Here is a 16,281-nt window from a genome sequence, read left to right as displayed (position 1 = left end):
ACTACCATTCATTACAGTGTTAATGAATTCTCATAGTGAGTGGGAAAATGGTAAATAACTGTAGTGTGCTCAGTTGTGTCTAACCCTTTGCGACTGAACCCACAGTCTGTAGCCTGCGAGGCTCCTCTGTCCCTGGGACTTTCCAAGCAAGAATATTGGAGTGGGTTGCCATTTCCTCCTTCAGGGGATCTTCCTGACCCAGGGCTTGAACCTGCCTCTCCTGTATGCCAGGCGGATTTTTTACCGCTGAGCCACCCAGGAAGCAAATTTTAATAGTGAATGGTATAATAGTAAATAGCAACAATGCAAACAGTAAAATGTAAATAGTAGTAAGTAGTGTTAGAGTAACATTTCTGTATTAATCTCTCTCAAAAACTATGGACCAAATGTTTTAAAAACACACTGGACATTTTGTCACAGATAAAGAAGTAGAGGATACACTCCAAAAAGCACTCGAACTGAATAATGTTTAATCACCATTACATTCATTTTGGGAAAATGTTCAGCTGTCTCTTTTCATGTTCAAGAGTTGCCTTTTTTTTATTCACACATGTTAAATTTCATGTTAAAAAATTTCTTTCAGGGAAAACTTTTATTAGTAAGAACTTGCTGGAATAAAATGGACAGTGATGTTTCATTGTATTTAAAAACCTTTATATTCTCCTTTAGAGTTGTTACTGTTCAAGTGGATGAGACAACTCCTGTGGAAATGAAGTTGGGCCCGTCAGCAGAAAGCAGGACTATAAATGTGTCCAGCCTGTACGTCGGGGGCATTCCAGAGGGTGAGGGGACACCCATGCTCAAGATGAGAAGCTCGTTCCACGGCTGTATCCGAAACCTGGTCTTTAACATGGAGTAAGTATGACTGCACTCTCAGCCTGACTGTGCCCGTCCCGATCTTTCAATGCCCAGTACCGACACTAATCTACAGTCTAATTTTGTCATTGGAGCTGGCCTCAAATTCTGCAGGTTCCCAAATGATAAGTGGATCCCGTGTTTTATCATGAAAGTCCCCCCAGATGGCCTTTATTGAACTAGAATGGTGGACAGTCTGTCATCATGCATGAGAAAGAAGAGAACCGCTAGACATGAGTTCCACAGGTGGTGCTGTGGTAAAGAACCTTCCTGCCAGTGCAGGAGACTTAAGAGAGTGGGTGCTATCCCTGGGTCAGGAAGGTCCCCTAAGGGAGGGCATAGCCACCCACTCCAATATCCTTGCCTGGAGAATTCTATGGACTACAGTCCATGGGGTCACAGAGTCGGACACGACTGAATAGACTGAGCATGCATATGGGTTTCCAGTCATTGTGGGAGATGGTCGATTCGGTTACTTTTAAGAGTATTGTATTCGTATTTTTTAATGGATTTTAAGTGTTCAGTAATCCTGTGACCTTGGTGCGTGTGTTGGCTTGTATTATCACCACTGATTCTGAAACGCTTTGTTTGTATCTAGACTTCTGGATTTCACGAGTGCCGCTGACTATGAACATGCAGACCTGGACTCCTGCTCACTCTCAGGGAGGCCGAAACTAGCCGTCTACCGCGAGGACGGAGAGCGCCCGCCAGAGCCCCAGCCTCTACCAAGTCCAGTGAGAAGGCCCTTCTTTAATTATGCAGTTCAGTATTAGTCGTGTCTGACTCTTTGTGACCCCCATGGACTGTAGCCTGCCAGGCTTCTCTATCCATGGGATTCTCCAGGCAAGAATACTGGAGTGGGTGGGTTGCAGTTCCTTTCTCCGAGGGATCTTACCTACCCAGGTATCAAACTTGTGTCTCCTGAATTGCAGGCAGACTCTTTACCATCTGAGCCACCAGGGAAGCCCTTGTTAGCTTTCACTTTTCTGTTTGATGATTTCTCTGCTTCCTTGGTTGAGAGCTCATGCTGTGATGATGCACATGGCTCAGTTGTGTAGAGCAAGGCCCATCTCTGAGTTCAGGGTGGTGGTATTGGTAGCCTCCATCCACTGACCTGGGAAACTGAGTCTACGGCCTTGCTCGGCCTGGACCCAGGGCACCTGCCCTCCAGCCCGGCTCCTCCTGGCTACACCTCGCTCCTGTCGAGGAGGAACCACCTTGGCCTGTCCCCTGTGGGCACGTACAGTCCCCTGCTGCCCATGTGCCAGCTGTTCCTGCAGCTGCCTTCCCCAGAGCAGGTTTTTTTTTTTTTTTGAGGGGGAGTGGTTGCAGGCACAAGCAAGGCCTTTGCCCCTTGGACCTGATGAAAATTCATGGGAATATGGTGAACTTGAGTGGGACTGAGGTAAAAAACAGAGGCTCTAGTTGCCTTCTCAGAGAGACAGAGGGGTGTGGAACAAATAGCCAAGAAGGTAAAGGCTGTGCTGGTGTGTTTGTGTTGCTGGTGTGTTTGTGTTGCTGGTGCTCTGACACCCTTGCTTCTGAGATGTTTCCTTCATGGAAGGACATGTTTGTGTTGCAGGGTGTGGGGAAGGGCGGGGGTGGTGGGCCTAGCCTTGCATGGCTGTGAGCCATATGCATCTCTTACAGGAACTGTGCGCCACGGAAAGGGCCCCAGAATACATCCCCAATGCCCACCAGTTTGGCCTCGCAGAAGGCAGCCACTTGGTGCTGCCCTTTAACCAGCTGGCTGTCCGAAAGAGGTAGGTGATGCTCTAATGTCCTCACGAGATGTCTCATTGCTAGAAGAATCCAGGGCATATTCTTCAGCAGTGAGTCTTTTCCGGAAGAAGCTTCTCGTGTTTCATGAGAAGTGAACACTTCGGTGCGTTCAGCTTGCCACCACGTGGTGGCAGTGAGAGGCAAATAGGAACGCAACTCCTATGCGGCTCAGATGCGCCAGCGTGGCTCGGCCGGGTTCCGTGGTTTGTCTGGACGCCATCTTGATGATGGTGGGTGGCTGCCTCTCTGGCGGTGTAGAGGAGAGCCCTGGCTACCTAAACCCCTCTTCCTTCTGGAATCCCAAGTCCCCTGAAGCTGTCTTCTGGACGCTGAACCCCGTTCTACAAGAAGCATTCACTAATCTGCAGAAAAGCCCCCCCCCCCCCCAGCTCTATCATCATGACCCCAAATTCCTGGAGCCACACGCACGCCAGCCTGCACGTTCCCTCTGCCCTTCACACCTGGCTGTCCCAGGCAGCCTTCTCCAGCTGGGGAAGCCAGCTCACATGCCAGAGAGCTCGTGGCCAAGGGTCCTCAGGACCTGCACGCCTCCCTGTCCTCCTGTGGGTCTCAGCCCCGCAGTCCACACCCTCGGCTCTGCAGTGCTCTACCCCTCTGTCGCCGCCATCTGGGGTCACTGCCCCTTGTCTCCTGCCTTCAGTCCCCATGAGCTTGGCAGCTGCCCAGCCCCTGATCTTTGAGGTCCTCTGGCTCCGATCTGTCAGAGGTCTTTCCCTCGTTCCTCCCTGGCTGCCTTCTCCCCGTGGTCACACTGCTGAGCACTTCCTAAGTACCCACCCCACCTGCACAATCTCGCTTTAAGCATCCTGCTAACCACCTCTCTCTCCTCCTTACTTCTCTCTCCAGCAGCTGCTCACCCCCATCAAGACCTCTGAGCCCTCTGGCTTTCTCACCATCATCACCATTTTTTGCCACAGCTCATTAGCCCCCTTCCCCATTGGCCTCCACGTGACTCAGTTTTAACTCTGTGGTATATTTCTGGTGTTAGTTTTGGGGAGAAAGGGACCCTCCTTTGTTCACTGCTTGATCCTCTGCTCCTAGGAAGATTCCTGGCAGATGGAGGTAGGCAGTTACCACGAGTGAATGAATGGATAGATCAATGAAGGGATGGATAACCTGAGATGTTCAAAACAGATGTTGAAACACTTACCGGGGTCTTTGAATTTAAAGAGTGACTTTAATTGAAATTAATTTAATTGAAGAAATTTAATTGAAATTAAAGAGTGAATTTAAACAATTAAAGAGTGAGAGCATGCTCCTTCCTGAGAGCCCTCGCCTCCCTCCAGGCTCTCAGTTCAGCTGCGCATCCGCACGTTCGCCTCCAGTGGCCTGGTGTTCTACATGGCTCACCAGAACCAGGTGGACCACGCCGCGCTCCAGCTGCACGCGGGCCGCCTGCACTTCACCTTCGACCTTGGGAAGGGCAGGACCAAGGTCTCACACCCTGCGCTGCTCAGCGACGGCCAGTGGCACACGGTAGGCTCTCGGGAAGGTGGGGTCACTCGTGCCAAGCTCTGTTCCACGGCCCCTCGTGTGCACTCCGTTTCACAGTAGTGGGATCAACCCCTTTGATTTCCAGCTTGCTCTGTGTCTGATGTCTGCCCCATAGAATGTAGGCTTCTGAGGGGCACAACCTTTTCTGCTTCCTGAAATACCCTCAAGGGATCACTCAGTGCCTGAAACTTAGTAGGCACTCAGCAAACATTGGTAGAATGAACAAAATGTTCACTCACCAGGTATGTTCTTGGTTTGATGAGAAGTCAACCAAGCCCACGGGTGGTGTGAATGGGCCCAACCTGATGTCCTGGCCTCCGTGTTGCTGTGATGGGGACTCTCCAGCAGGTCCTGTGCTAACCTGCTCCAGGCTCAGCCTCCTCTCAACCCCGGAGGTGCGAACACCTGAGCCGTCCTTGAGGGTTCCATTCGGGTTATTACTCCAGCAGTGAACAGATGCTGCAAACAGCTGTTGTTTTCTCAGATTCCTTAGAAATGATTCATGTCTTCGGATCTGTCTAGGTCAAGACAGAGTACTTTAAAAGGAGGGGCTTCATGACGGTCGACGGCCAGGAATCGCCCGTGGTGACCACGGTGGGAGATGCCACCACGCTAGACGTGGAAGGAAAGCTGTACCTCGGAGGCCTCCCCTCCGAGTACAGGGCCAGGAACACTGGAAACGTAAGCAGCGTTTTCTCCGTAGGCCCATTTGTACCTTTATTGTGGTTGTTGTTTGTCTTGTGGAGGAATGTATTTATGTTTAAATTACCGTGTTTGGGCCTGGAGCTTGCCCACAAAATGGAAACATTTGGAACCACATCCCTCGACTGTGTGTTGGGGCTTCTCCTTGAAGCCCAGCCTGCCTTCCTGTTAGTGAACAAACAACTCCCTTCCCACAGGCGTTTAGCCCCAGTGCAACTCAGGAAAAGTCCAGCAAATTTGTATTTGCAGGTTAGAACACGCCACGGTCTTATCTTTTTTCCTGATTTTTCATTTATCATTTTTGACCGTGCTGGGTCTTTGTTGCTGCGCCTGGGCTTTTCTCTAGTTGCAGCAACAGGGGGCCGCTCTCTGGTTGTGGAGCACGGGCTTCATTGCAGTGGCTTCTCCCGTTGCGGAGCACAGGCTCTAGGGCTCACGGGCTTCAGCAGTTGCAGCTCCCCGGTTCTAGAGCACTGGCTCAATAGTTGTGTGACACACGGGCTTAGCTGCTCCATGGCATGTGGGATCTTCCCAACCGAGGATCCAACCTGTGTCTCCTTCACTGGCCCGTGGATTCTCTACCCCTGAACCCCCAGGGAAACCCCACTCCACAGTCTCGATTTCCACAATATTTACTCAGTAGAAAACCCTTTTTACTCTATTATAGTAGCTTTAAGTTAGACCTTCACGTGAAGTATGGTGGCCACTGGATTTTTAAAACCAAAAGACAGTCTTTTACTGTGTGGTGTTGAAGAGTGGGAACAGTGTGTGCTTGTCCTTCTCATGTCCTCACCATCACCTACTCCTGCATCATTTCACTTAGATCACCCACAGCGTCCCTGCCTGCCTTGGGGAGGTGACAGTGAACAGCCAGCAGCTGCACATGGACATCCCCATGTCTGCGTTTGCAGTGACCAGGTGCTATGCCGTGGCCCAGGAAGGAACTTTCTTTGAAGGCAGTGGATATGCAGCCCTCGGTATGTACGATCAATTGTCTCACAGGCAATCTCTGGGATGCCCTGTAATCTAAGATGATGAGGATCCAGGAATCATCCGATAGGACAGGACCCGCTGTACAAGCTGCAGTGAGACCACGAATTCTGGATTCTCAGCATCTTGTGTAAAAACCTGCTCACCTGTCGTGGTACCCAGATGGCCTCCTCTCGTTAGGAGAGGTGACCCTCCAGACGGCAACATGTGGTCCTGGTGTCATCTGTACTGGCCCCAGATTTACATAAGGCAAAAGCTGTCACTGTTCAGGTTAATAAAGACCTTTGAATTCCAAACCAGCACCATAAAGTGTCTGGACCAGCCAGCCAAGTGAGACTCAGTTTTGATGAAGAAATTAACTCTGTTTAGACTGTTGAAATATTCATGAGTAGTAAGTAGAGGAATTTAAATCTCTAAAATGCTTTAGGATGGAAATTCCTCAAGGCTTAGAAGTAGCCCTTGTTAAATATCTTACATGCTCTCCCACTTCAGATGCTTAATTGGCCGGCTAAACCTGGTGATTCAATGGTAAAGAATCCGCCTGCCAAGCAGGAGATGTGGGTTTGATCTCTGGGTCGGGAAGATCCCCTGGGGGAGGGCATGGCAACCCATTCCAGTATTCTTGCCTGGAGAATCCCACGGACAGAGGAGCCTGGCAGGCTACAGTCCATGAAATCGAAAAAAATCTGACACGACTTAGGGACTAAACAACAGCAGCTTGCCGGCTAACTTCCTGTTTGCACTCAAACAGTGCTCCCCTGGCTCCTGTTCTATTTCCTATCACAGGGAACTAATTTCTGGGCTCCTTTGCCTGGGGCTTCCAGGGAGGCTCTGGTGGAAGGTGGAGGTTGGGAGGGAGGAGAGGAAAAGCCAGCAGGCTTCTCTCTTGCACTCTGTGCTTCTAGTAACACCACCATCTCCCACTTTTCCTTCAGCCCTGGGCCCCATAGGTAACAACTGCCTGCTATTGCTAATATCCCCTAACTTAGCCCAGCTTCTTTATCACCTGAATGAAAAATTCATTCAATTAAAACCCCACTTAAAAAAAAAAAAGCATAGTGTGGAGTCTAACACACTTAACACACTCAGCAAATAATGCCACACTGGTTAGTGGATACTGGGAAAGTAAAGTGCTCTATTTTTTGGATGGATAATGAACCAATTACATGGATCAATTCCCTTCTGATTTTACCTACGTGGCTCTGGATAAAAGCATGTGCCTATGTCAGCTCTAGTCAGGTTTAGCCCAGCTGGTAGTGTGTTTTCTTTAAAGGCATCACTTCATCCTACAGAGGTGCAAGCCGAGGCTCAGCGGTGGAAGAGACTTGCTGGTGGAGGTGGAGCTGGATCCAGAGAAGGAGCTGGAGCTAGGTCTCCTGACCCTCATCAGGAGCCCGACAGCAAAGCCAGCCAGCCAGCCCAGCCCCTGGCCTCTCTGAGCCTACGCCTTCATGCATCAGGCAGGCCCCATCACTGAGTGTCTTCCTTGTGTGTTTCAGTCAGAGAAGGCTACAGAGTGCGATCCGACGTGAACATCACGCTGGAGTTCCGTACCTCATCGGAGAACGGTGTCCTCCTGGGGATCAGCAGCGCCAAAGTGGATGCCATTGGACTGGAGATTGTAGATGGAAAGGTGAACACTTAATCTGGATGCCCTTCCCCCTCCCTGCCCCCGCACATCTCATCCCAGTGTCAGAGAGAGCAGTTGAGAAACAGTAGAAATATCTAGATCCAAATTTCTAATTATGCACTTTGATGGAATGCAGAAAAGATTCATTTAGTATTTAAAAATAGATAATCCTAAAAAAGGACTTCCCCAGTGACTCAGTGGTCAAGAATCTGCCTGCAATGCAGGAGACACAGGTTCAATCCCTGAGTCAGGAAGATTTTCTGGAGGAGGAAACAGCAACCCACTCCACTGTTCTTGCCTGGGAAATCCCATGGACAGAAGAGCCTGGTGGGCTACAGTCCAGGGGATCACTAAGAGTCAGACACGACTGAAGTGACTAAGCAACAATAACAAAGCTTCACATACAGCACAAGAAGTTGACAATAGGATACTTAGTGTTTCCCTCCCTCCTTCTGCAGGTCTCAGATTGTTTGTGCTACCACCTGGGGTAGTAGAGCATCCATGGTTTTTCAGGAGGGAGTTAGTAAATGTTCCTTCACAGGTGCTATTGCAACAGCTGTGAACCAACTTTCTTAGTAGACCCATGGGCTCCTGTCATGCTGAAAATATGACACTGATTTGAGGATGCATCAAAGATTGTGGCTCAGGCTTGCTCCCATGGAGGTGGCCGTTTTCCCTTCCGAAGCCTTGGGAATAGGCTAGCATCAGAATCCTTAGGACACTGTCTTACAAAACCACTGTTTGTTTTTCATAGGTTCAGTTCAGTTGCTCAGTCATATCTGACTCTTTGCAACCCCATGGACTGCAGCACACCAGGCCTCCCTGTCCATCACCAACTCCCAGAATTTACTCAAACTCGTGTCCATTGAGCCGGTGATGCCATCCAACCATCTCATCCTCTATTGTCCCCTTCTCCTCCCACCTTCAGTCTTTCCCAGTTTCAGGGTCTTTTCAAATGAGTCAGTTCTTCACATCAGGTGGCCAGAGTATTGGAATTTCAGCTTCAACATCAGTCCTTCCAATGACTATTCAGGACTGATTTCCTTTAGGATGGACTGGTTGGATCTCCTTGCAGTCCACGGGACTCTCAAGAGTTTTCTCCAACACCACAGTTTAAAAACATCAATTCTTTGGCACTCAGCTTTCTTTATAGTCCAACTCTCACATCCATACATGACTACTGGAAAAACCATAGTCCTGACTAGATGGACCTTTATTGGCAAAGTAATGTCTTTGCTTTTTAATATGCTGTCTAGGTTGGTCATAACTTTCCTTCCAAGGAGTAAGCATCTTTTAATTTCATGGCTGCGGTCACCATCTGCAGTGATTTTGGAGCCCCCAAAAATAAAGTCTGCCACTGTTTCCCCACCTATTTGCCATGAAGTGATGGGAATAGATGCCATAATCTTTGTTTTCTGAATGTTGAACTTTAAGCCAACATTTTCATAGGTAGCCCTCCCTTTTAGCAGAATGCTCTGATGTTATGCACTCTAAGAACATCGTGTGAATGGACTGTGTTCCTTGAATAAGGAAGAATTCACCAAGGTATTGGCTTGTGTCTCGTTTGTTTAGCTCTTGTTTCACGTTAACAATGGTGCTGGGAGGATAACGGCCACGTACGAGCCCAAAACTCCCAGTAGGCTCTGCGATGGGAGATGGCACACCCTTCAGGCAAACAAGAGCAAGCATCGCGTGGTTCTGACTGTCGACGGGAACGTGGTTCGAGCGGAAAGTCCGCACACCCAGTCCACCTCTGCTGATACCAGCGACCCCATTTATGTCGGCGGCTATCCTGGTGCGTGTGATGTCTACTCTGCTCACTTTTCGAGGGGCACTGCCTCTGGGGGAGGTCTTATCCAGGGGGATAAAGAATAGGGGTGAAGAAAGATACATGGTTTGGGTAACAAATCCTTTACCATTTTAGCTCTATTCCAAATGCCTAGGAATTCTTGGAAAAATCAGAATAATCTACATATATAAGTTGATCGGGGCTTCCCAGTTGGCACTAGGGTTAAAAAACAAAACAAACAAAAAAACCTACCTGCTGATGCAGGAGATATGAGACACGGGTTCAATCCCTGGGTTGGGAAATCCCTTGGAGAAGGAAATGGCAGCCCACTCCAGTATTCTTGCCTGGAGAATCCCATGGACAGAGGAGCCTGGTGGGCTACAGTCCACGGGGTCTCACAGAGTCAGACACGACTGAAGCCACTTCGTATTCATGCACGCGGAAGTTGATCATCAGGTAAGACTGAGAACATCGGGTATGGTGTATGGTAAGCTGGGTGACTTTACTGACAGAAATCTTAAATGATGCCCAGAAGTGGGAATCAATTTATGGGTTGGTAATCATTTTAGAGGACAAGCATGTGTCTTACCCTCTCACATCGCTTTTCAGATTCTCCAAGTAATTAATACAAATGTTAATAAGATAAAAATCCCTTTTATGACAAGTCACAACTATGCCTTAAAATTATTGCTTATTAATAGTTTTCTATAAATTACGCTATCACTGAAGCCACGTATGTGGAAAAATATTCTTCTAATCTTGATGCAGAAACCACAAGCATTTAGTTTTGTTTCTACTGCTGTTCTCACATCATTTAACACAACAAGATTTATTTTCTCTTCTTTCCTAAACAGCTGATGTGAAGCAGAACTGCCTGAGCAGCCGGACCTCCTTCCGGGGCTGTGTGCGGAGGCTCACTCTGACTAAGGGCCCGCAAGTGCAGTCCTTCGACTTCAGCACAGCTTTTGACCTGCAAGGAGTTTTCCCTCATTCCTGTCCTGGGACTGAGTCCTGAACTTTGGGGAATCCCTCAGTTGGGAACCATCGTTTATATTTTGAGGACTATTTTATATTTTGTGAACTAAAATCTTTACAGTTCAGATTTCATTTCCAACTCAGGTTCAGTATTTCCAGAGAGAACGTTTTTGTTTATGTTTAACTAAAACCATGTGTACAACAAATACCTCTATTAAATAGTTTAAAATGTAAATTGAAATCACTGGCTCTTTTAAGTTTTTTTAATGAAACTTTTGAAATGTTCTGTTGATCGCCTGATAATACTTCATGTTTTGCATTTTAAACTTTTAAAAAATATCATTATAGACTATCATAGATTAGAGTGGTGTATGAATACTTTCATGGGCTTTCCCTGTGGCTCAGTGGTAAAGAACCCACCTGCCAATGCAGGAAAAGAGTTCGATCTCTGGGTCGGGAAGATCCCCTGGAGAAGGGAATGGCAACCTACTCCACTATTCTTGCCTGGGCAATCCCAGGGACAGAGGAGCCCGGCTGGCTACAGTCGATGGGGTTGAAAAAAGAGTCGGACATGACTTAGCAACTAAACAACAGCAACACGAATACTTTGATTTCTTTATCAAGAATTTAAGCTCCAGTTTCTACAATGAACAGGTAACACTATTGGTTCTATTCCAGCAGAGGGCGCCAACTGTTTGCCACATAAGCACATTAAATAGACTTCAGCAAGTCAAAAAGCAAAGGGAACACAGGAAGACAGAGCCTGGTCTAGACAAAGCTTTGTTCTGAGAGGACCTAACCTAACAGAGCATTTTGCAAGATTAAAAAAAGAAGTGGCATCATAACTAGATAGCTAGCCCTTACTATTTTCACCATTTTTAAGTGTACAGTTCTCTGCATGAGGTACCTTCACACTGTTGTACAACCATCACCACCATCCAGTTCCAAGATTCACTCCGTCTTGCAAAACATGCTCTGTACCTATTAAATACTAATTCCCAGCTGCCCTCTCTCCCCAGCTCCTGGCATCCACCATTTTTCTTCCTGTGTGCATGGGTCTGGCGACTTGAGTCACTGGAATCATTCAGCATCAGTCAGTTTGTGACTGACTTATTTTTCATGGCATAAGGTCCTGTAGGATCATCCATGATGGAGTATGTGTTAGTGTCCTTCCTTTCTTAAGGCTGAGTAATATTCCATCGTGTGTATATACCATATTTTTTAATTTATTTTTTATTGAAGGATAATTGCTTTACAGAACTTCATTGTTTTCTGTCAAACCTCAACATGAATCAGCCATAGGTATACATAAATCCCCTCCCTTTTCAATCTCCCTCCCATCTCCCTCCCCACCCCACCCCTCTTGGTTGATACAGAGACCCTGTTTGAGTTTCCTGAGCCATACAGCAAATTCTCATTGGCTATCTATTTTACATATGGTAATGTAAGTTTCCATGTTACTCTCTCCATGCATTTCACCCTCTCCTCCCCTCTCCCCGTGTCCACAAGTCTATTCTCTATGTCTCTTTCTCCATTGCTGCCCTGAAAATAAATTATTCAGAACCATTTTTCTAGATTCCATATATGTGCATTGGAATATATTTATCTTTCTCTTTCTGACTCACTTCACTCTGTATAATAGGTTCTAGGTTCATCCACCTCATTAGAACTGACTCAAATGCATTCCTTTTTATGGCTGAGTAATATTCCATTGTGTATACCTACCACAACTTCTTTATCCATTCACCTGTCAATGGACGTCTAGATTGCTTCCATGTTCTAGCTATTGTAAATAGTGCTGAAATGAACAATGGGATCGATGTGTCTTTCTCAACCCTGTTGTCTTCAGGGTATATGCCTAAGTGAATAAAAGACAGTAAAGTCACTCAGTCATGTCTGACTCTTTGCGACCCCATGGACTGTAGCCTACCAGGTTCCTCCATCCATGGGATTTTCCAGGCAATAGTACTGGAGTGGGTTGCCATTTCCTTCTCCAGGGATCGAACCCAGGTCCCACGCATTGTAGATAAATGCTTTACCATCTGAGCCACCAGGGTATATGCCTAGGAGTGGGATTGATTGCTGGGTCATACGGTGATTTTATTCTTAGTTTTTTAAAGACTCTCTGTACCATCTTCCATAGTGGCTGTATCAATTTACATTCCTACCAACAATGCAAGAGCATTCCCTTTTCTCCACACCCTCTTCAGCATTTATTGTTTGTCGACTTACATGCCATATTTTTGTTTATTCATTTATCCATCAATGGGCATGGGGTTCTTGCTACCTTTTGGCTATTGTGAATAATGCTGCTGCGAATATGAGCATATAAATAGTTCTTTGAGTCCCTACTTTCACCATTTTAGGGTGAAGACCCAGAAGTGGAATTACTGGATCATACAGTAAGTCAATTGTTAATTTTTTGAGGAAACTCCATACGTTTTTCCCCATAGTATCCAGTGCAATTTTTAAGCTTAGGTTTTCCACCTGTAAAATGTAGTTATGCCAACAACCACAAAAAGGTCTATATTTGGAAATATTATTAAAATTGACTCAGAGAACATCTGGATAAACCAATAACTTTGACCTTAGTGAAATTTAATCTTCAGTCACATTTGCTGGCAGAATGTACAAAAATCAGTTGGTTTAAAGACATGCTTTATTAAACACCAGGAACAAGAAAAAGAAAACTAACCAATGCATTTAACACAGCTGGTATAACCTTTATGAGAAGTCTGATTTATATAACACCTTATTCATTTTCCTGTTTTGTCTGTCTGTGCCACCACCTCTAAAAGGATGCATCATAATTAGGAATGATAACACTCGTGGCTGGATATGGAACAACCACATCCAACACAGGCTTAAGAATTAAGGGCCAATTTAGTGTCCAAATCAGAAATTGCGATGAAAATGATTAAATGCTCTGTTAGAAATGCTGGACCAGAAGGCACATGTATTCTCACCTTAGAACACTATAAATCAAGGGCTAAATTGTGGTACCAAGTAAAAGACAGATCTGGGAAGGTTGACAGAGGCAGCTGGAACTAGGCTTTGCAAAATAAACAGTAGTAGCAGCCAACATACAAAGTGCTTTCCTATGCACAGGCTTCCCTGGTGGCTCAGACAGTAAAGAATATGCCTGCAATGTGCGAGACCCAGGTTCGATCCCTGCATCAGGAAGATCCCTTGGAGAAGGGAATGGCTACTTACTCCAGTATTCTTCTCTGGAGAATCCCCATGGACAGAGGAGGCTGGCAGGCTATAGTCTAGGGGGTTGCAAAGACTGGGACATGATAGCAATGAACACTTCTATGCAAGGTGGTGTTCAGGGCTAGAGAGGCAGTATGGAAGCATGACACTTGGGTCCAAGCCACCCAGCTGAAAGAAAGTGGACTGATGGGAATATAAGGAGGTGGGTGGGGGGATGGGCAGGTGGAGAGAGAACAGCGTGCATTGGGTCTAACCTTGGAGAGCACAACATTTAAGCTGGTAGGGAGGAGACTGGATGCCATGCCTTATGAAGCATCTGGGCTTTCCATTAGGAGAATGTTGTGATGAAATGGTGCATTTGAAATCATAAACTAGCTGGAAAGGGCAGCCCGAGTCTGCCAGTTGAGCAGCACTGATTGAGTGGCAACTGATACCACAGCAGGGATAAAGATAAGAGAATTGTATAGGAATGTTGGAGGCTCCAGCAACGCGTTAGCTTTAGGCAGTAAAAGATTATGAGACTCAAGCAGGGAGCTTGGACAATGACAATGGCAGTTCCACAGACAGGAGGTACACAGAAAAATTATGAACTCAAGCTCTGAATGTATTGAATTTGAGAGACTGGTAAGACAATCCGAAGGGAGGTGTTTCAACTGGCTGGCTGGATTATGGACTGGCCCGGGACTCTTCTCACAATGCAAGCTATGTTGTTTATCTATCAAACAGTATTTGTCTTTCTCTGACTTATAGTGAAATAAGCATAATACCCTCCAATTCCACTCATGCTGTGCAAAGGGCAAGTTTTCATTCTTTTTTAACAGCTGAATAGTTTTGCATTGGGACTTCCCTGGTGGCTCAGGTGGTAAAGAATCCGCCTGTAATGCGGGAGACCTGGGTTCGATCCCTGGGTTGGGAAGATCCCCTGGAGAAGGGCATGGCAACCCACTCTAGTATTCTTGCCTGGAGAATCCCATGGACAGAGGAGCCTGGCGGGCTTTGGTCCATAGGGTGACAAAGAATTGGGTATTATGGCGACTAAGCACACCACAGTATTGCATTGTTTATATATATCAGTTCAGTTCTGTTCAGTCACTCAGTTGTGTCCGACTCTTTGCGATCCCATGGACTGCAGCACGCCAGGCCTCCCTGTCCATCACCAACTCCCAGAGCCTACCCAAACTCAAGTCCATGGAGTCGGTGATGCCATCCAACCATCTCATCCTCTATTGTCCCCTTCTCCTCCTGCCCTCAATTTTTCCCAGCATTAGGATCTTTTCCAATGAGTCAGATCTTCGCATCATGTGGCCAAAGTATTGGAGTTTCAGCTTCAACATAAGTCCTTCCAATGAATATTCAGGACTGATTTCCTTTAGGATGGACTGGTTGGATCTCCTTGCAGTCCAAGGGACTCTCAAGAGTCTTCTCCAACACCACAGTTCAAAAGCATCAATTCTTCGACACTCAGCTTTCTTTATAGTCCAACTCTCACATCCATACATGATTACTGGAAAAACCATAGCCTTGACGAGACAGACCTTTGTTGGCAAAGCAATGTCTCTGCTTTTTAATATGCTGTCTAGGTTGGTCATAACTTTCCTTCCAAGGAGTAAGTGTCTTTTAATTTCATGGCTGCAATCACCATCTGCAGTGATTTTGGAGCCCAAAAAAATAAAGTCAGCCTCTATTGCCTCTGTTTCCCCATCTATTTCCCATGAAGTGATGGGACCAGATGACTTGATCTTAGTTTTCTGAATGTTGAGCTTTCAGCCAACTTTTTCAGTCTCCTCTTGCACTTTCATCAGGAGGCTCTTTAGTTCTTCATTTTCTGCCATAAGGGTGATGTCATCTGCATATCTGTTATTGATATTTCTCCTGGCAATCTTGATTCCAGCTTGTGCTTCATCCAGCCCAGCGTTTCTCATGATGTACTCTGCATGTAAGTTAAATAAGCAGAGTGACAATATACAGCTGTGACGTACTCCTTTTCCTATTTGGAACCAGTCTGTTGTTCCATGTCCAGTTAAAACTGTTGCTTCCTGACTTGCATACAGAGTTCTCAAGAGGCAGGTCAGGTGGTCTGGTATTCTCATCTCTTTCAGAATTTTCCACAGTTTATTGTGATCCACACAGTCAAAGGCTTTGGCATAGTCAATAAAGCAGAAATAGATGTTTTTCTGGAACTCTCTTGTTTTTTCCATGACCCAGCGGATATTGGCAATTTGATCTCTGGTTCCTCTGCCTTTTTAAATCCAGCTTGAACATGCGGAAGTTCATGGTTCACCTATTGCTGAAGCATGGCTTGGAGAATTTTGAGCATTACTTCACTACAGCGTGAGATGAGTGCAATTGTGTGGTAGTTTGAGCATTCTTTGGCATTGCCTTTCTTAGGGATTGGAGTGAAAACTGATTTGTTCCAGTCCTGTGACCACTGCTGAGTTTTCCAAATTTGCTGGCATACTGAGTGCAGCACTTTCACAAAATCCTCTTTTAGGATTTGAAATAGCTCAACTGGAATTCCCATCACCTCCACTAGCTTTGTAGTGATGCTTTCTAAGGCCCACTTGACTTCACATTCCAGGATGTCTGGCTTTAGGTGAATGATCACACCATCATCATTATCTGGGTTGTGAAGATCTTTTTTGTATAGTTCTTCTGTGTATTCTTGCTGCCTCTTCTTAATATCTTCTGCTTCTGTTAGGTGCATACTATTTCTGTCCTTTATTGAGCCCATCTTTGCATGAAATATTCCCTTGGTATCTCTAATTTTCTTGAAGAGATCTCTAGTCTTTCCCATTCTATTGTTTTCCTCTATTTCTTTGTAGTGATCACT

The 16,281-nt window shown here is 46.2% G+C and overlaps 1 protein-coding gene across 3 annotated transcripts in view; it reads left to right on the top strand.

Annotated features, from left to right (window-relative positions):
- The window catches only part of LAMA1 (laminin subunit alpha 1), a 125,687-nt gene extending 115,208 nt beyond the window's left edge, over positions 1-10,479 (top strand). For 2 of the 3 annotated variants that reach the window (XM_024984606.1, XM_024984604.2), the window contains exons 55-63: positions 670-855; positions 1,454-1,616; positions 2,506-2,618; positions 3,945-4,134; positions 4,675-4,833; positions 5,678-5,831; positions 7,344-7,477; positions 9,047-9,269; positions 10,118-10,479. In XM_024984606.1, coding sequence (XP_024840374.1) covers positions 670-855; positions 1,454-1,616; positions 2,506-2,618; positions 3,945-4,134; positions 4,675-4,833; positions 5,678-5,831; positions 7,344-7,477; positions 9,047-9,269; positions 10,118-10,278 — 1,483 coding nt within the window. In that variant the 3' untranslated portion in view covers positions 10,279-10,479. The remainder of the gene's footprint in view (positions 1-669; positions 856-1,453; positions 1,617-2,505; positions 2,619-3,944; positions 4,135-4,674; positions 4,834-5,677; positions 5,832-7,343; positions 7,478-9,046; positions 9,270-10,117) is intronic. The other variant, XM_024984605.2, reaches the window with a different exon arrangement.
- The last annotated feature ends 5,802 nt before the right edge of the window (positions 10,480-16,281 follow it).

The sequence above is a fragment of the Bos taurus genome, chromosome 24 (assembly GCF_002263795.3).
Source record: "Bos taurus isolate L1 Dominette 01449 registration number 42190680 breed Hereford chromosome 24, ARS-UCD2.0, whole genome shotgun sequence".
Classification (NCBI taxonomy): Eukaryota; Metazoa; Chordata; class Mammalia; order Artiodactyla; family Bovidae; genus Bos; species Bos taurus.
This window is presented reverse-complemented; position numbering and strand designations above follow the sequence as displayed.